Genomic DNA, 19,295 nt, shown 5'->3' with positions numbered 1-19,295 from the left:
GTAGCGGAGCGGCCCCGCGAGCAGGACACGGAAGGGCCCCGCCGGCTCCGCCATGGCGGCGGCGGAAGGGGCAGGGCCCGCCGCGGGGAGCAGGCCGCTTCCCCGGGACGGCGGCCGCGGCACCGCCGGGGGCCTTCGGCGTCTGGGGGAGCCACTGCCAGGCCGCGAGGCGGCCGCCCCGGGCTCCCCCAGCCGCGTCCCGGGGGCACCGCGTCCTCGGCCCGCACCCCGCGGCTCCCCCGGCCCGCAGGTGGCGCTGCTGCTGCGGCGGAGCGGAGCGGAGCGGAGCGGCGGCGCCATGGTGAACCTGGGGCTCCGCCGGGTGGAGGACAGCGTCGCCGCCAAGCACCCGGTGGGCACCGGCGCCGGCGGGGGCCGGGAGCGGGGGGGAGCGGGGCCGGGGGGCGGCGGCGCGGGGCTGGTGCCCCCCGCCGGCCCTGACCGTGTCCTTGCAGGCGCTGCAGCAGTACGCGGCCTGCCAGTCCCACGCCTTCATGAAGGGCATCGGCACCTTCGTGGCAGGTACGGCCCGGCCCCGCCGCCCCCCGGGGCCGCCCCTTCCCCCCGAGCCCGCGGGCCTCCTCGGGGCAGGGGCCTGCCAGGAGAGCGGGGCCCGTCGGCAGAGAGGGAGTGAAACTCGGACCCCTGCGGGAGCTGGGGCCCTTGCTGGGACATGCCGTCCTGCCCCTCGTCACCCCTGCCGCGCCATCCCGCCGCGCCGCAGTTCCCCCGAGGGGCAGCGGGCTCCTGCTGGGCTGCAGCCGGCAGTGGCGGGTGGCAGCAAGCCCCGGGGTGGCAGGGGAAAGATGTCAAACGTTCCTGGCCCTTCGCATGGCCTGGCAGGCCCAGCCCTGGCCCCCGCGCTGCCCTCCCACTGCAGCCGGAGGCTTCCTCCAGTAACTGCTCCTGGGGGCCTTGGCTTTCCCAGGCACTGGCGCGGCTTTCGCCCTGCAGAAGCTGCTGAACAAGAAGCTGCCGTACACCCTGCAGTGGAACCTGTTGCTGTCCGTGGGTGAGTGCTCCCTGCGTGTGCCGTGCCCCTGCAGGGCCCCCGCTCCCCAGGATGCACCTGCAGGGCAGCAACAGCTGGGCCTTACATCACGTGCAGCCTCAGCAGCCGGTTTGCAACAGCAGAAATAGGGCAGTGTTTGCAGGCACAAGAGCTGTTCGTCCTTAATCTGGGGGAGTTTTTTCTCTGATGTGGTTTGAATTCCTGCTCCTGCTCTCCAAGGCCCTGGGAGGCAGGTCACAAACTGCATGCAGGCAGTTGCAGCAGCTCAGAAGCTCGCAGGTGTTTTCCCTGCTGCTCTCCTTAGCAAATAACTTCGCTGTTGGGAATATGTGCACGTCTTGTTCTTCTCTTTAGTTGCAGGATCCCTTGCCAGCTATGTGGTAACCAGAGCTGAGACACAGAAATGCTCTGACTTCTGGATTTTCCTGGAGACAGGCAAGTCCCCACAGGACCGTGCCATGGCTGACAGGATGTCTCAGCCCCCAGGTACCTTTCACATCTCTCCCTGCTGCTTTCCCTGTGCTTCTTCTGCCTGTTTCTTCCCTGCTACAACTCCTTGCTGTCCTGCCTCTTAACTAAGCTGGTGACTGTTCCGGTCTTTGTCAGAATCCCTGTGTAAATTCTATGCTGGCACTCTGCAGCTGAGGGACATACTTTTGTGCAAATGGAAAAGTCCTCTGGGGCAGCAGCAGTGTTAGGGCAGCCAGAGCTCCCCTCCCAGTCCTGCTGCTCTTATGTCTCTCAGTGCTCTGGGCTCGTCGCCTGCTCTGCAGGTATCTGAGCAGGGCTGGGTGGCATCTGAGATAAATGCTCGCATCTGCTTTCTGGCCTGGCCCTGTGTGTGTGAATTCACGAGAAACAGCATGAAGGGCTTTTGGTTTCCTGGAGGAGGAGGAGGAGGGCAGGGGATGGAGTGACCTGGCCATGTTAATGCTTGAGTCAGGCTGGTCAGTGTGGAGGGCAGAGCGGACAGGGATGCTAGGACAGCTGTGTTTCCACAGCTGAAGAAGCTTTAAACAGTTCACCAAGGCACTGTAGTTCTCTACCCACCCCTGGCAAATGCAAGAGTATAATTTGGGGGTCCAAGGAGCTTGTTCTTGTCTGTTGCAGAAAATCTGTCCAGCCCAGAGAGCAGAGAGACTGTGGCACCGCTGGTGAGGAGGAACAAATATGGGGATGTCGTGGAGTAGCCAGTGGAGCATGCAGTACCATGCCTGTGTCTTGTTACAGCTCTGTCTTCACCCCTTCCTGTCTGCACAACCTGCCGCTGCCTGTGAGACTGGTGGGGGTTGTAGTACAGCCCCCATGAGTCCAGCTGTGGTGAGAGTGTGGTGGAGGCGAGATTGCCACCCTCCCAGGTGGCCTCTATGTGAGCATCACACATGGGGAATGCAATAAAAGTCCAGAGCTAAAAGTGCATGCTGTGGATGAAGTGAAGGCTCGAGATGAGAAGGGAAGAGCTGGGGTGTGGGTGGTAAATGCTGCCTTGAGACAGCCCCTGCAATAAATGTTGGAGCAGAAAGATCTAGTCCTTCCAAGGCTGTCAGACCAGAGTCTTAATCTGACAACACCAGGCTGTGAAATGCCTCCGGACATGGGTGGATTTGGGCTAATCTGTGAGGGGGCAGAGCTGTTGCCATGTGCTTTCTGTTTATTGAGTGTAGTCAGTCACAGTCTTCTCTGTCCTCCACAACAGCAAGGCCCTCTCTCACCTGCCTAAATGGAGATGGCCTGAGCCCTTCAGCAGTGCTGCCTCTAGGAGTGTCATCTCTGCCTACATAAAGGGAGCAGATGTATGTGCGTGTCCAGACCTCAATCTGTGCAGTGCATGTCTTTCTCTCTTTCGGCACACGTCACCCAACAAGAATCTCAGACTCTTGATCCTGATCTGTAACCAGCCAGGAAGGGAAAGGTACTGTCTTGAATCTCAAGCATCCAGAGAGGCATGTGAGAAGATTAACATTCTCTTACTCAATTTATTCCCAGTAACAAACCCCAAGCCATGACTAGAGCAAACTGGCTGCTCTTGGTGAATGTCCAGCTCTGATTCAACTGCAGCTGTATTTCTTAGATGGGGAAATCCAGCCTGGGTTTTGAAGGGAAAAATAGTTTCTTAGAACAGAAAGCAGCTGTTCAGCTTCAAAGGGAGAACAGAAACGCTGCCTTTTGTTCCAGTGCTGGCTTGTGAGAGCTAGAGACAGTCCCTGATTCTAGCCACACGAGGGAGCTCCCATGTTGGGGAGAGGAGAGGCCTGGGAAGGAAACTGGTTTTAGGGGTTCAGACCATCATTTGAACTGGAATCACATACGCCCCTATACAGAGAGGTGGGGGAGCAACCATTGGAATGGCTAGAACCAAAGTGGCTGCAAGAAAAGGGTAGGTTAAGGAAGGCACAGCATTATAGGAGCTCAGTTAGAACAAAGAAAGAACTCAGTAAGTGAGCAAACATTAGGAGTGGAGTTTGTACTGTCTGCAAGAGCAGGGAGGGGAGCTAGAAACCACAAATCTCATGAAAACTGTTCTTCTCCTGGAGCATGTGGAAGAAGGCAGCGGGGGTGGAAGGCTCTGTTTCCAGATGGGATTGACAAGTTATGACTGGCCCTATGTGATTTTCCTGTCATTGAATGAATCCCGTGTTTGTTCTGTGAACTGCCAAGCCTGTGACTGTGCTAACAAATTGCTGAAGCCCTTTGGACTGCTGTTCTGCTCCATTTGGATACCAAAATCGTTTCCCTTCAGACCAGAGGCTCCTTTAATGATTTCCTTTGTGTGAGAAGCTGTTGTCATGAATGCAAAAGTGAATGTGTGGGACAGACTGTAATCTGAGTGCTGCTGGCTCACATCTTTGGGGCGACTGAACCTCTAATGCATGGGAAATATTAACTTTTCAGCCATGTTTGGCTGAAATACTCTCTTCCACTTCCAGGTGGGCTTGAATGTAGACCAGGGTTTCAATCCTACCTTTTTCCATCTTGGGGGGTTCTCCAGACTTGTAGAGTATATATAACCCTGCCAGCGTCTCAGCATTGGGCTTCAGTCAAGCAATATGGTTAGAGTGAGAATACAGGCTGGAGTGGGATTAAGAAGAACCCAAGAGATTTTCCCCTGCCACTCTAGTGGCAGGTGACAAGACAATGGATTGAGGCCTTCAGGCACAGCTCAAACAGCAGCTGTGTCAGAGCAGACCTCATGAGCTGTTCTACCCCTACAGGATAGCTAGGCTGGATCTCTGGATCTGCCTGTTGCTTTGACACAGCCACAAAGACGTAGGAATGGTTACAAAGATTTATTTCTGATTATTAAAAAAAACAAAACAAAAAAACTTTGCACATTTGCATGTCCCTGTTTTTACTCATTTGGAAATGAAGGCACTTCCTCCCAGCTGTCTGGCTTGGCTGGTGATGCAGGACTTAAATCCTTAAGCAGCACAAAGCCCTGCTCCCACAGCTAGTTTTCTATCTCTGTGCTGACTCAGCCATGCACCAGGGTGGCCTGAAGATCCTCTCTCTTGCAGGGAGAGGCTTTTTATGCCTTGCCCTGTGACAGAGGAGTGGGGAGTAGGCAGTGGCTGTGGCAAATGGGAGACTGGCTTAGGAAACACCAGAATGAGGAAGACACAGTGTCTGGTTGCTGAAGTGGGGAGCTAGGAAGCTGCCTGCTCCCAGCTTCTGACCTGAAGTCTCTGTGCTGAGGCAGATGGAAGTCCAGGCCCACAGTGTGGCCCTCAGCTAGGTCACCTGGGTTTGTGCATCAGCCAGAAAAAGAGCACAAGTTCCTGGGTGATGCTCACTTGAAGGACTCAGCTGATGCTTCAGGGATGGGCTAGTGCCATCAGCTATAAGGACTAGCATAAGTAGTGTTCCCTACCCACCCACATGAGAATAAATTCTTCCTACTGTTGTCTGGACTCCATTAGCCCAGTCCAGCCCATGTCTGGTAGCAGAGTGCCCCAGATCAGATTTTCCAAGTCTCAAGCCTGCTCCGGGATCTATCCCTGAGTAGCACTGGGAAACCCTTAAGATGTTCTCCTGCAGCTCTGCAGGGTCAGCCGTCCTCTTCTGTCCTCTCCTTTCTGCAACTTGAAAGCAAGGGGAGGACAAAAAGAGACAGCTTTCCTTCTGTGACAGACAGCATCAAGTGTCAGAGGGGGGTGTCTCCAAGCACTGGCTGCATCCCAAGTATTCAGGCTGTGGAGACACCAGCAGGAGGGATGGTGCTCGGTTCTGCAGGCAAGGCTTGTCCTGTCCCTGAGGTTAGATTGCGCTGGATTTGCTGCGCTGGAGCAGACAAACGGCAGTCACCAATGCCATCAGGGTGGTGAACACAAAGAGCAGGATGAGGATGACCCAGCTGTTGTACGATATGCTTTTGTGGGAAGCTGGCTCCTCTGCTGGGATCATGTTGGTGAGGTTCAGCATGTAGCCCAGAGCCCAGCCAATGGAGGTTTCTCCTGCCTGTGGAAACAGCATGGCATGGTCACTGCCCTGGTCAACCAACTTCCACAGGCTTCAAGGGACCTTCCAGGGACCAGATCACTGTCAGCCCAATGGAGGAGAGGAGTTTGGGGGAGTCAGCTGCACCCTGAGCCCTCACTCCCCCTGCAGCCCCAGTCAGCCCAGGGATGAGGCAATGACCATCCCCTGGTAGGCCAGTGTCCACACCTTGACCTGGGCTCATTTGATGGGAGCAGTATCTTATCTGTTCATGTTAGTCCTGATCTTGCTGCCCACCCTATGGCTCATGCACATGAGAAGACTTGGCGAAGGTGGGATCCTGCCCTAAGATAACTTCCCAACAGGCCTGAGCAAAGCATTGTTCAAAATGTCTGGTGTCTTGAGGGAATGGAGGACCTTCAAATTCCTTACTTCATGACTACCCACCCTGCAGTCTAACTCATTTTTTTTTTCCATTTCCCAGAAGATCCACACGAAGACTGGGAGTCCCATCCTGCCCCTGTCCCCCTCAACCATTGCTTGGGCCTTTCTTGGTGTGGGAGCATCTTTCCTGTGGGGTTTTTTTTTTTTGGCCTAATTCCAAATGGTACTGTAGGATGGAGCTGTTCTCCTGTGTTACCTACCTTCTTCTGAAAGGCGATGTTGGGGAAGGAATGGTTGTTGAAGTTGTAGCCTTTGGTGGTGAGCAAATAAACGAACATGCTGATAGCGCAGTAATCTGGCAGCCTCTTCTCCATTTTGGGGGCTTTCTGGAGCAGCTGAGTGGGATGCATGGGGCGACAGAGAAAAGGGGTCAAGTCAGCAGAATCCCAGAATCATAGAATGGTTGAGGTTGGAAGGGACCTCTGGACATCTAGTCCAACCTCATTGCTCAAGCAGGATCACCTAGAGCACATTGTCCAGGACTGTGTCCAGACAGCTTTTGAATGTCTCCAAGGATGGAGACTCTACAACGTCTCTGGGCAACCTGTTCCAGTCCTCTGTTACCCTCCCAGGAAGAAAGGTTTTCCATATGTTCAGATGGAACTTCCTGTGTTTCTGTTTCTACCCATTGCCTCTTGTCCTATCACTGGGCACCACTGAAAAGAGTCTGGCCCCACACCCTCCCTTCAGATGTTTATACACATTGATAAAATCCCCCCCACAGTCTTCTCCAGGCTCAACAGGCACAGGTCTCTCAGCCTTTCTTCCTATAAGACGTACACCAGTCCCTTCATCATCTTAGTAGCCCTCTGCTGGACTCGCTCCAGTAGCTCCGTGTCTCTCTTGTATTGCGGAGCCCAGAACTGGACACAGTACTCCAGATGTGACCTCACCAGGGGTGAGTAGAGTGGGAAGTAGAGGGCTTTGTTTCTGCTGCCTGAAGCTGTGGGTGATTGCAGCTTGCTGGCCAAGGCAACAGGCCTGTCCCCATCTGAGCCTCTCCTGGTCCCATGTGGGAGCTGTCACCCATCCTACCTCACTGCGGGGAGGATGCCAGGACACCCAGTCCCCTCTGAGGGCTCAGAAAAGGGCTGCCCTCAGAGCCTGGGTGATGACGCATGCAAACCAGCCTTTTCTTCCCCATCATGCCCAGGGATCTCACCTCACTCCAACTAGTGGCACAGATGGACTCAGCAGCATCCTTCAGGTCACTGGGCAAGTGCACGAGTCTCCCCATCACTGTCTGGATAAAGTCCACTGTGTAGAAGAAGGCAGAGAAGGCCTGATGGAGGAAAAGAAACATCTGTAGGACAGGCTGGGATGGGCAAGGAGAGCAGACCCTCCCACCATGCATAGCCACAGATCTACTCAAACCACTGTGGGCACAGGAGATTGTCCTTGCAGAGCCAGGAGCCCTGGCTTTGCCACCACGTGATGTCTGGGGGCCAAGGGACTCCTGCCTGCTGCAGCAGCCAAGCCATCCTTCTGGGCAGGGACTTACGATGAAGTTTCCTGAAACGTCAGGCTGGAAAACGCCGTCAAAGGAGCAGCGGGAGAAGGGGCAGGTGGTGAAGTTGAAGAGCTTGCTGACGTACAGAGCGCAGAGGTTCCCATCGCCAGTACCGGCCATGGTGACAGAAGTGCTGAGGGGAATGCTGGGCTTCTCCTTCTCTGTGCAGGGCGTATCATAGATGCTGCTCAGCGTCAGGTTTTTTTGGTAGCCCATGGGCCAGCAGGGATTGGAGATGCTTGCTTGGTAGTTCCCAGCCTGCCAGGGAAGCAATGCAGAGGCCATATCAACCCCGTCATGATCCTGTCCCCCCCCCCCCCATGCCTCTGCAGGAGGCAGTGCCACCTGCCTCCATTTCCTCACTGGGATGATGAGGACAAGCCCAGGTAGCAGCAAGCAGAGGAACACAGGAGCAGGAAGTTGCTGCAAGCATCTCAAGGTGACATGGGGTGTCTTGGCTCAGGCCGAGGAGCACAACACCTCACGGGGAAGGTGGGAGGAGGCCTTGGGACCCTGAGAGAGGCTTAGGGGGCAAAGCCAAAGGGTTTACTGGGAAACACGTGTGCAGTGGGTCCAGCAGGACTGTCCTGAAGAGAACAGGGTTAGGAGAAAACTGCAGAGAAAGTATGAGGCCCAGAAATGCCAGAATCTTTGCCATTCATCTTCTCCCCACCCCAGCCCCCAAAATTGAACCTAGGAAGGAATCACAGGTCCAAAATGAGCTGCTTGTGAGGAGCTGGGGGGTGCCTGGCCTCCCACCCCTTATAAAGACTGGGGTGAGGGTGCACCCAGCAGGGCAGTGAGGGCTGATATCCTGGGGCAAGCACATCCTGGTACCTGCAGGAGCTTTGAGAGCAGCCTCCTGAGCACCTGGTCTCTTCCGTAGCAGAGGAAGCTGTGGGTGTACACTTTGTATGCCTGGCCATACAGCTTCAGCATAACTTTGTTTTGGGGTTCTTCAATGGTGTCCTTGGTTTCAAAGGTGATCTGTGTGGAAGCACCCCCGAGGTCCATGGCACCCAGGGTCCTCTTCTTGGGCTGGATCCATTCCCCAAGCCAGCCACGCTGGGCAAGGAAGACAGAAGCAAGGCATGGAGGCAGTTAGCTCCAGGATGGCCTCACCACTGCAGCCAGCCCAGCTGGCTGCCACATTCTCCTGCTCACCTTGATGAAGTTCTCCAGGAGGTAGTTTGCTGTGACCCAGCCGAACACCCCTTCCTCTTCCCCTGATAGTATCTTTGCCCCGCGGAAATCGAAGGGGTATGACTTCAGCCTGGCTGTCACAGTGCTGAGGACAGCGTCTGAGGCCTGGTGGTTTGTGATGCTGCGGGCCACACAAAAACACTCAGCAGTGCAAGAAGGCAGAGTTACACAGCTGTCCCCAGGCCTCCAAGAGCTGTGCTCTGCACCCCGCTGTCCCTAATAGACTCCTCCTGGCCCCCACCAAGGAACCCAGAGCAGGAGCTGGCTGCAGGCAGGTGGATGCCTCCTCCCCCCCGGGTGTCCATAGGAAATGTCCCCCCCCAAAAGGCACAGCCAAGTAGAAAATAATGGGTGACTTATCCTGGTGCTGGCCCTGTCAGTCCTTCATTGCCTGCTTTTCAGGCCAGCATCCAGGGATGCAGAGAAATGTGCTGACCATGTCCTGCAGAGCATCTCAGACAGCTTGGCCTTCCTTGGAGAAAGCCCCAGAGCAGCTAGGCTCAAAGCATCTCTGCAAAGGCAATGGACCCACTGCTTTAGGGCTGTGAGAAGGCAGGGAAGAACTTTGTCTGACGGGGGGGGGGCGTGGCAGTTTTCCTTCACCTTCTCCCCCTCCCTGTAATGGGTGACAGGACCACAGGGTGGTGTGGCAGGGCCCATGCCAGGGCCTCCCAGGCAGCGTTTGAGGCTGTGAAGCCAGTGCCACCAGAGCAAAAACTCACTTGAGCAGGCGCATGCCAGCTGTGGCACCCAAGTAGAGCGGGGTGCTCATGTGCTTCTCCTTGGGCACATCTCTCAGAGCCTGGTTCAGGCAGTGGACTAAGCTTTGCCCAGCACCTGGAGGGTTGGTGTTGTAGCTGGAGATGCCTGGACCTGCAGAGAAGGAAACAGCATTGCTCCCCTGCAGCTGTGCACAGTAGGAAGATGCCCAGTGAGCGGCAATGCCCCCAGGCACCCTTGGGTGCCTGTGCCAGCTCAGCCCCCTCCCAGGCTTTTTGAAGGGCAGGTACCAAGGACTCTTTGCCTGGGTTTCTGTGACTGTTCACATGGGCAAGGAGCCATCCCGATGACCAGAGTTCAGCCACATCTCTCTGACTCATGTCACATACTCCATCAGCTGACAGCCCAGGAAAGCTTGGTTGAACGGATGGTTGAAAACCATCCCTTGCTCTTTGCTGGGCTAGTTAGTGAACCAGATTGGTTCTCAGGGGTTTGATGCCTGCCAGGCATAAGGCAAACTGCAGGCATGCATAGTTGCAAGCCTGGGAGGAAACGGGGTCGGTTTTGGGAGCAGAGCAGAACTCCCTTTTAACACCTCACAGCGCCTGGTGAAAATACAGTCTCAGCAGGCAAAACATTCACTGCAGATCCCATGCCAGGCCAGCTGGCAGGGGCATTCGCACTGTTATGGCAGCCCTGCCAGCAAGGGATGTGCCAGATGTCACTGCTGGATGCTGGCTCCCAAAGGCTGGGATGGCCCTTACCTTCTACGTCGCACATGCTGTGCTCACTGACCACCCCGGTGTCATTCTCCTTGTCTGCAGGCCACTTGTAGATGAACATGGCTGTGTGGGAGGAACCAGCATCCAGCACAATGCCATACTGCAGGCAAAGAGGGAGATGGTCAGGCCTGGAAGACCAGAGAGCCCCTCTGACAGCCTCAGACCAGTCATTTCAAGGGAGGTTGTTGCAGCTGAAAGATCTGCTGGTTCCTGTCCAAGAAGAGCCCTGGGTGCAAGTCTGAGGAGCATCACTTTGCATAGCTCAAGCCCAGGGCTGGCAAGATCTTGGACCAAACCTGCTCTCTTGGGACCCATATCCACCTTGTTTTCGCCCTGCCTGGGATATGGCTTGGAATGGGGTGCTCTCCTTGGCTGGGGGCCACCAGAGACCCTGGGGACTCTGATTTTGGGCCTGGGAGCCCTCTCGCCTCCTTGACCATGGAGGCAGGAGACTTGCGTACTTGTTCCAGTGTCCCTACTCCCAGCATCCCTCCTTGCCAGCAGGTCCCTCTGGGCAAGCGGGTGAGAGAGACACCTGGGAGAGGCCCCTCAGGGATGTGGCTCTCCAAAGACGGGCAGCCAGCCGCCTCATCACTCCCTGCCCATGTATGGCTCTCCGTTCTCCTGCTATAAATAACCCCACTCCCTCCTGCCAAACAAGATTTCCAGAGCTCCCAGGGAGGAGCTGCCTCCTCACTGTCCTCAGCCGCCTGGCCCCAGGGTGGCAGCCCCCGGCTGTACCCCTCCACCCCACCTTTTGGCTGGCCCTTTCCAGCCCACACGCACCAGGCCACCCTGTCTTGGTCCTTTCCATGTCCCAGCCAGAGCTGCTTGTTCACTGGACAGGAGGCTACTCATTTTAGGATCAAAACAAGGCATATTTCAACTCAGCCCCAACAGAGCATCTCTCTGGGGTGAAACCACCTAAGCCTTAAACCTGGCTCAAAAAATGACCTTTTCTACATGCAATAAAGCCCTGCCAAAAGTCCATGGTGGGCCCCTTGAGCCAGAGGCAAGCTGCTCCTCTCCCTGCAAGACTGAGCTCCATGCAGCCCCAAAGAGCACCTAGAGTCCCCCTGGCAACCTGCCCATGGGTGCCCACACCACTCCCTGCCCATGCTGCCACTGCAAGAAACCCCTGGGCTGTGCTATAGGGCAACCCGGCCTTCTAGGCAATCAGGGAACATCCCCTCCTTTGCCCTAAGGATGCTAATTAGCAATCAGCAGGGGTTTCAGCTGCAGGGTCTGCAGGCACCCAGAGCCTTTGTGGGGCATCCCAGGTAGACACGCAAGGGGCTCAGGCTGAAAGCTGGGCCCCATGCCACAGAAAGCTCCGTCCAGATGGATAATCCCATGCAAGATGTAATTAGCAGGCAATAAAACAGGCTGAAATTTTGCTCTGGCATCCCTAGGAGCTGCCTGTCCCCACCTGAGGCCTGCTGGTACTTCAGGGATGCCTGTGGTATTTCGGAAGGCAGCCAGGACAGGCAATACTGCTCCAAGCACCTCCACAAGGCTGCCCAGGGCTTTGAGGACAGATCCCAGTGCCCTGTCCCACGGCTCAACCCTCAGGCCCTTTATCCACCTTGGGGACGAGGCAACCCTCCGATGCAGCTGCCTCCAACGGAGTGGGCCAGATGCGTCCTCTTGGCATGTCCCGGTCCCCATTGCTGCTGGGCAGATGGGCAGGCATTCTCCACACGGACGCTGCCTGGCCGCCCAGGCTCTGTGGCACACTGTGTGTCTCAAGAAAGGGGTCAAATCCAGGCGCTGTCTGGCCTGGGGAATCCCCTAATGGCATCCACTATGCATGTGCCCAGAAGCCCTGCAGCAACCATGTGTGTCCATGAGTTCTGCAGCCACCACATGTGCCCAGGAGCCCTGCAGCCACCACACTTCTGCCCACAAGCCCTGCAGCCACCAAATGTGCCCATGAGTCCTGCAGCCACCACACACATACCCCGGCCCTGCAGCCACCATGCGTGTGCCCACAACTGCTGCCAGCGGTGGCCTTGGTGACTGGGGAGGAAGGCAGGGGCGATGAGCAGAGCAAACTCAGGCAAAACCCCCAAGGTGCCCCCCCCAAGAGGCCGTGCCCAGCCCCTAGGTGGCCACCATGGTCACACAGTGCCACCTCCATGCCACCCCCAATGTGGCCCCAGCAGACCCACTTTCTAGGGGGCTTTGCAGGTAGCAGGGAGGATGGTGCTGGGCATGCACCGCCCATCACTGGCTTTGCACAACCCACAGAGAGCCAGACTTGAGTTCCTGCCCTGCCAGCTAGAGAACCCAAACACAGCCCCAGTGAGGTGCAGGTAGGGGCCAGCAGAGGCTTAGCAAAGCTCTGAGCAAGCCGAGACTCATCCTGCGTGACTCTAGTATTACGGGGTGAAAAAGCCATCCTGGAAGGTGAAGCATCACCAGTTCACTGGCAAAGCCAAAGGCTGTGCAGAGCTGGGAGCCCAGGAGCAGCCTGGGATTGTGCTGCTAGTGCCTTCAGTTACCCTGGGGTGATACAAGGGGTGAAAACTCGTTAAGTTTGTAGGTCCAGAGCTGGGGGAGGCAGGAGCCCGCCAAAGGGGGCACAAGGGCTGGAAATGGGGATAACTAATGGGTGGAATGGGCTAAGAAACATTGAAGTGGAAGGCAACAAGGACAAGTGCTCGCAGAACGGGTGACAACCGGTACCACAAACTGGGAATGGGAATGGGAATGGCCCAGAAGGAGCAGCGCTACTGGGCTGGGGACGTGCGATCGACCCCATGGCAGGGACAGATGTGGCCCACACAGGCTTGGACAAACAGCCAGATCCTGGATGGGCAAGGGAAGCCCCATGTGCCCACAGCAGAGAGGGAAACGTCCCACCATAGAGGACTCATCCGGAGGATTTCTGCTCCAGGGCTAACTGCTGCACTCTCCTTGCAGCCACGTGGAGAGCGGGTGTGCGTGTGTGTGTGTGCATGGGGGGGTGCACATGGGTGTGCACATGTGTAGATGGGCATGTGTGTGGGTGTGCATATAGGTGTACATACATGTGGGTGGGAGTGCACCTGGGGGGTTGCAGGTATGTGTGCACATAGATGTGCATGTATATGTGCACGTGAGGCTGTGCATGCATGTGCGTGTGTGCATGGGGCCGCATGCAGGAGTATGCATGTGGGTGTGGGTGAGTGTGGGCGTGTGTGTGTGTGCGTGCACGTATGGCATGCCTGGGGACAGTCCCACTGCCTGCTGAGCCTCACAGGAAGCAGAGCACACACAGCTTTAACCCGGGGCAAGGTGACTGGGCATGAGAAATGACACCAACCTGCCACGCTGGGCCAGGCCAGAGCTTTGCAGGAGCTAGGGAGACAGCAGCTATTCGCCCTGGGGAGAACCCTCACCCACCTTAACCATGCTAAACTTTCCTTTATGCCTGCAGATTTCCTCTGCTGCCACCTATTCAGGAGCCAGGCGGCCTCAAGGCACATGTTCCCTTGCAGAACCAAGAACTTGCATTTCAGTGCATCACTGACCCTGGCTAGAGCCTGAAGAGTAGCTCTTCTACAGGGAGGCTCCTATGCCTCCCAGCCCGGGCAGTTTGCAGAACAAACCACTCTCAAGCAGACACATCCCAGCATCCTTTGCTGTAAATGCCTTAGGGATCTGGATCTCGCATCCAGGGATTTACAACAGGCCAGACCTCATCACTGCAGCAGCCTAAGGACTAATGGGCAAGAGACAGGCTGCAGGGACCTGCCAGGGGGCAGAGGCTGGGCCCGGGCGCTGCAAGAAGCAGGCGACAGGATGAATCAAGGTAACGGACGTGCGGTAACATGAACTGCTGTAGCAAGGTTGGCCCCAGGATGTGGCACTGCCTGGTGAAGGGAGTGCCCGGCGCAGAGCCAAGCCACCAGCCCAGCCACCCCTGCACTGGCGCGGCAGCAGCCCCGCAATCTCTGCGCCGCACTCCCGCACCTGGGGCATCTCCATGCAGTGGGAAAGGGCCCTCTGAAAGGGCCATGTGCACTCACATGTGCACGCACAAATGGGGAGACGCAGACCCTGATGGCCAGGAGAGGGTCCCCAGATGCAAAGGACAGCCCACTACATCCCCCAGACCCGGGGTTATGCACCTTCCCAAAGCACCTGTGCACAAATTGGAGATCTGGTCAGCCACCCACAGCAGTGGCCACTCTGACAGCACGAGTGCAGGCAGGCTGTGGGGCTTACTATGCTGAGGGGCATGGGAATCGGGGATGCAGAGGGCCCAGAAACCCAGCACAGGGCTCCCCTGAAAGCAAGGCCCAAAGCGAGCTCTTGATTCTTCACCCGTTTGTCCGAGCCATTGCTTTAATTAGTGCAAAGCGATCAGAGTCTGGGGCTGGGCTGCCTGGAGCTGACTTGCGAGCACATAATTGCGAATGTACCCCAGTAGCACCAAGCATCTCTGGCGGGTCATCTGCAAAAGCCTAGTACACAAAAGAAGCCTTTGGAGAAAGAAACGCTGCTCTAAAGTACATCTTGTTAGTGATTTTCTGCATAAGCACTGTGCTGAGCTATTCCAAATGAGGTTTCCTGTTCCTGCCAACAAACATGCTGAAAACAAGTACTGGAAGGGACACGGTAACATCTTGGCAGTCTCCCATGCTGGTGCCCGGCTCCCATCACTCCCCTCATCGGCTGGGTCCTGTTCGGCTGCTGGAACCCCAGGGCTTGGTGGGGGCTTCACGCACGCACGTGTACTAGCCCCAACGCTGGCCCACTGGAGAGTCCCGCAATACCAGCATTTCATGGAGCATGATTTTTCTAACTACAGGACCCTGCCACCAGTGTCTGGTGATTGCACAGGGCCGCCCGGGAGCGGGACAGCCCCTGGCCGTGGGCAGCCCCCTGGTCCTGTGCAGCGGCTCACAGCTCGGCCCCACACGGGGCGAGCGGCAGGGACACTGGCACTCTCATCGCTCATGGCCGTGCCGCACGCCAAGTCACCTTGCTGCCAGCAGCCCCGGCCCCAGCAGGCTCTGCTCTGCCACAGCAGCATAACCTTGGCCCAGCACCATGGTTTGCACCATCCCAAAGCATTTCCATGTGGCCCAGTACCCTCCCTATGGAGAAGGATGCAGAGGGCAGTGACATCCCAAAAGATCGCGGAGTGGCAAGGTCGAGGGTAATGGTTGGGGGTTCCTGCCAGTGGTTCTAACCACTAAGCAAGCACATCCTGCAGCCCGAAAGTACTTCAGGCTCTGGCTGGCATACCAGATATCAGGAAAGTCCTGCAAGATGCATGCATCACTCCAGTGCAACCTTTGGGAGATGCATGTGGAAGGGTAGGGGAGTCTGGTGCTGAGAAACAGCCACCATCTCGTGTGAGGTGGCTGGGAGGAAGCTGAGGAGGGCACTGAGAACTGCCCAGCTCACTGCAGCCTCCCATCAGGCCATGGGGGATGGGGCCCGTGGCAGGGCTGGGGCCTGCAGCCCCTTGCCGCCCGGGCGCTCTCGGGGCTGCCCCACAGCACAGCAAGGGCTTGGCTCAGCCCCGTGAGCATTCCACCTCCCTTGAGGAGTGGGACAAAACTTGCCAGGGCCCCCCCAGGCCTGCCGTGGGCTACAGCGGCTTTCCCTGATGACATGTCCCCTTGCTTTTCCCCACGCAGCACCCGGGGCCTCATCCAAGCATGATACCAAGCACCAGCAGTGAGACCCTGCCCGCAGCCAAGCCCCTTCCTGGGGTCTCCACTGCCCTCTCCTCCCTTGCGGTGGGTGGGAAAGCGAAAGGGCTCAGCCTGGTGGAGCCCACCTGGGTGCTTTGTGCCAGAGGCCACGTCTGGACCTGCCTGCGATGCTGCCTGGCTTCACTCACCCTCGGCAGCTCTGGCGGGTGCAGGGACAGCTGCTGCCAGCGCTGCACCCGGCCCCTCGCCTGCCCCCTGGCACCCCAAGGCTCCTCTCCCCATCACTGCCCAACGCCCTCCTCGACAGCCCATCAGCAGGAGCCAGAGCTCTCCCCGGGGCACCTCACAGCAAAAGACCCCAATGGGCTTTTGAAAAGACCAGTAGAAAAGATTTACCAAGCTGCGGAGCGAAAAGAAGGAAACAGCTCTGAGCCATCAGACCATGGTGCCGTAAGCCCAGCTGCACACCCCCAAGGGAAGGAGGACGCAGCTCTCCTGCCATCATTCCCTCTGGCAACAGAATAAATAGCCTGGGGTATTTTTAGGGCATACTCCAACCAAAGATTGGAGCTGGAAAGGGAAGAAATGGAGCTTTGTGTCTGCCTTAGCAGGAGCAGGACTGAACGCTGCTGCGGCCTGACTCCAGCCGCCATCCCCAAAACCCACAGGATGCCTCTGCCCCCACGTCCCTGAGCTCCCTGTCCCCATCCCCGCCAGCGGGCAGTTTGCTGATATGGGGTGGTGCCAGACACGGTCATCACTGCAGGCTGAGCGTGCTCAAAGCTCATGTGCAAACAGTGCAAGGTCTGATCCTCAGGCTGATCCCCAGGTGGGCAGGAGCCCGCAGCACCAACCAGTTTGCAAGCCATGGCCCCACACAGGTTGTGACATGGGTAGGTAAGAGAGGTGCATGGCTCCTAAATACAGCCCAGGGCAGAAGAGCTGCTGCCTGCACAGCTCACTGTGCTGATCCACAGTGCGGTGCCCTCTTTAACTGGCTGGGTCATTGCAGGGTTGGCCCTGGTTTACTGCAGCTCCACATCCTCCTGCCCATGGACCGGCCTGTGGGACACCACTGCAGCCATGGAGCTCTCCACTGCCACAGGGTTGGGCCAGCTCCACGTGGGGTCCCCTGGGAACCTGGCATGGCAGACAGCATGCCTGAGCCAGCCACTTATTCCCCAAGGAGAAGATGGGACAAGAAAGAGAGCAGGGGGAAATAATGAGCCCCAAAGTGGCACTGAGCCTGGGGGCTTTCTTCCACCTGTGATGAGTGAGGAGCAAGGTCTAGGTCAAACCCAGCACAGCTCCTCAGAAACAGGGCTGTGGTCCTGGGCTGGCCAGGGTTTTGACCAAGTGCAAAACAAGATCTTCATCGTATGTCTCTCACCTAAATGGTGTCAGCACATCTCTGGCTGAGTTAGAATAAGACAAAAGACAAAGCTTTGCATCTCCAAAGCAGCCCCAAGCTCCGTGCAAAACCCACCGCCTCTGCACCCATTTGCTGCCAACCCCACAGGAAAAGGCACCATGGTGATAACTGCCCTGAACGCCGATGACCGGAAAGTGTCTCCGCGTTCACCACACCAGAGTTCATGTGCGCTTGCCACATTTAGCAACGGTGCAAAACCTCAGGTTCCCGGTCGGGGTTGCTGAGCTTCTGACAGAGGCTCTGCTCATCCAGGCTGCAGCGAGTCCAGGAGCTGTGCCTGTTTTCAGGGCACTCAGCCAGGAAAAGGCACAGCCGCTCAGACCCAAACCCCAGCACTGCGTGGAAACTGCAAAGATCCTACCAGAGCATCACCCAGAGAAAGAAAAAGCATAGGAATTACGTCTTGGTGGATACAGTTGGTTTAAAAGCAAAGCACCAGGTAGTACTCAACAGCAGGAAGAGATTAAGCTTCCCAAATTCATGGAAGTGCAGCAAATACAGGCAGGTCTTGACAAGAGTTGATCAAATTCCCCTACGTCCAAAGAGAAACCAGGCTTGACGCAAGCTATGACTATAGCCCAGCATGCCACGGCACGCAGCTGTGGGCAGCAAAGGAAGGAGTTAAGTACTAGTTATAATAACAACCAGAAAGTTAATCCAGATCTTGGCTAATCCAGATCATTTTCTGAAGCCTAATCTTCATTACATTTGACAAACCCTGAGAGAAGGCAACATATCTGGGATTCAGGCTGGCTCAGAAAGTTCCCAAGCAAGTTGCTTTTTATGAGAAAATGGGGGTTTGGGACAAACCATTTTCCAAGACAAGGGCCTGTTCCCCATGGAATAGTTTAGTTTGTCGCTGAAAATATAAGACCTTTTTAAAACAAATGACCTGAGCTGCAAAAGAGTCCATTTGGGGACTTTGCCAGAATAAATTGTTTGGGAACTTCTTTCAGTGTCTGAATTTTCAATGAAAAAAAAAAAGAAACTCTTTTTTCACGGGGAAGTGCATTTCTTTTCCTCCAGCACTAATTAAGGCAATGCAGCTTGAGCCCAGAAATGCTGGGTAACGCCAGGACAGTCAGACGGTGTCCCCAGTCTGCAGAAAAAGCCACAGGAGCTGCTGCTGACACAGCTGCTCTGGGCCGGGGGGACTTCATCCCAACAAGGCACTGCTATTTTTCTTTCTAAAGACTTCTCTTTGAAAAATAAAGTGTCAAGCCTAGGTGAGAGAGGCAAGGCGGCAGGATGCAGCTCTGCCTCACTGCAGGGCTTGCTGGCCTGGCCGCAGACGCCGGGCAGCATCCTCCTGCAGCATCCCAGCCCTGCAGCCCAGCAAGGGCTGGCCTCTGGGGACCTCATCCTGCTTCTGCCCAAAGCTCTGCCTTAGCTCTGGGGTCCCCAGCTCTGGGTGCCCTCTCCAGGCACTGGAGACCCCTGAATCCCAGTACCTCTCCTAGCTCTGGGGGTCCCCTGCATCCTGGTGTCCTCCTGGCTCTGGGGGTTCCCCGGATCCCGGTACCTCTCCTGGCTCTGGGGGTTCCCCGGCTCTCTGTCGGCACTCTCCGATGCTCTGGTGCCCCAGTGCCCCCCCCGGGACACACTGTCGCCCCTTCTCCCCAGCCCCCCCCCCGGTGCCCGGTGTCCCTGACCGCCTCCGTTCCCCCGGTGCCCCCGGTGCCCCCGGTGCCCCGGTGCCGCTCACCTTGAAGCCCGGCGGGCCGCGCAGGTCGCCGGAGCCCAGGCACAGCAGGAGGATGCCCAGGAGGCAGCCGAGGGCGAGGAGCAGCAGGACGGCGGCGACCCGGCGGGCCATGGCGGAGCGGCCGCGGTGCCGGGCGGGAGCTGCCGCGGCTCGGCGGGCGGCGGCGGCAGGTGAGCGGCAGCGGCGGCGGCGGCGGCTCCTGCTGCTGCTGCGGCTGCTCCTCCTCCTCCCCCGCCTCTCCCGGCTGAGTCACCGCCGCCCCGGCCCAGCCGGGCGGGACACCGGGCCCAGCCGAGCCGCGGGGAGCCGGCACCGGGCATCGCCCCTGCCCTGGGGCTCAGCCCTGTCCTGTCCCCCCTAGGGCATCACCCCTGCCCCGTCCCTGCCCTGGGGCTCAGC

At 57.2% G+C, this 19,295-nt stretch overlaps 3 protein-coding genes across 4 annotated transcripts in view; 1 reads left to right on the top strand and 2 right to left on the bottom strand.

The window, feature by feature from the left end:
* Positions 1-54, bottom strand: part of PAXX (PAXX, non-homologous end joining factor) — a 3,221-nt gene extending 3,167 nt beyond the window's left edge. The window contains exon 1 of the mRNA XM_026073380.1: positions 19-54. Within this exon, the coding sequence (XP_025929165.1) occupies positions 19-54 (36 nt within the window). The remainder of the gene's footprint in view (positions 1-18) is intronic.
* Positions 55-107: 53 nt separating this feature from the next.
* Positions 108-2,536, top strand: TMEM141 (transmembrane protein 141). 2 transcript variants are annotated; one of them, XM_026073364.1, is made up of 6 exons: positions 120-352; positions 456-522; positions 929-1,012; positions 1,367-1,498; positions 2,123-2,166; positions 2,243-2,536. In XM_026073364.1, exons 1-6 carry the CDS (start codon positions 299-301, stop codon positions 2,408-2,410), a joined length of 549 nt encoding a protein of 182 aa, XP_025929149.1. In that variant the 5' UTR covers positions 120-298; the 3' UTR covers positions 2,411-2,536. The 2 variants fall into 2 exon arrangements, with proteins under 2 accessions (XP_025929150.1, XP_025929149.1); XM_026073365.1 differs by lacking the exon at positions 929-1,012 and having other exon boundaries at positions 108-352.
* Positions 2,537-4,248: 1,712 nt separating this feature from the next.
* ENTPD2 (ectonucleoside triphosphate diphosphohydrolase 2) lies at positions 4,249-19,007 on the bottom strand. Its single transcript, XM_026073363.1, has 9 exons — positions 18,897-19,007; positions 10,088-10,205; positions 9,326-9,476; positions 8,565-8,724; positions 8,238-8,465; positions 7,392-7,658; positions 7,053-7,172; positions 6,091-6,225; positions 4,249-5,467 (listed from the first exon to the last, which is right to left on the bottom strand). Exons 1-9 carry the CDS (start codon positions 19,005-19,007, stop codon positions 5,267-5,269), a joined length of 1,491 nt encoding a protein of 496 aa, XP_025929148.1. The 3' UTR covers positions 4,249-5,266.
* Positions 19,008-19,295: the final 288 nt, after the last annotated feature.

Source organism: Apteryx rowi, unplaced genomic scaffold (genome assembly GCF_003343035.1).
Source record: "Apteryx rowi isolate R43461 unplaced genomic scaffold, aptRow1 scaffold_367, whole genome shotgun sequence".
Taxonomy (NCBI): domain Eukaryota; kingdom Metazoa; phylum Chordata; class Aves; order Apterygiformes; family Apterygidae; genus Apteryx; species Apteryx rowi.
Note: the sequence above shows the minus strand (reverse complement) of the source record. Positions and strands in the feature narration are given on the sequence as shown.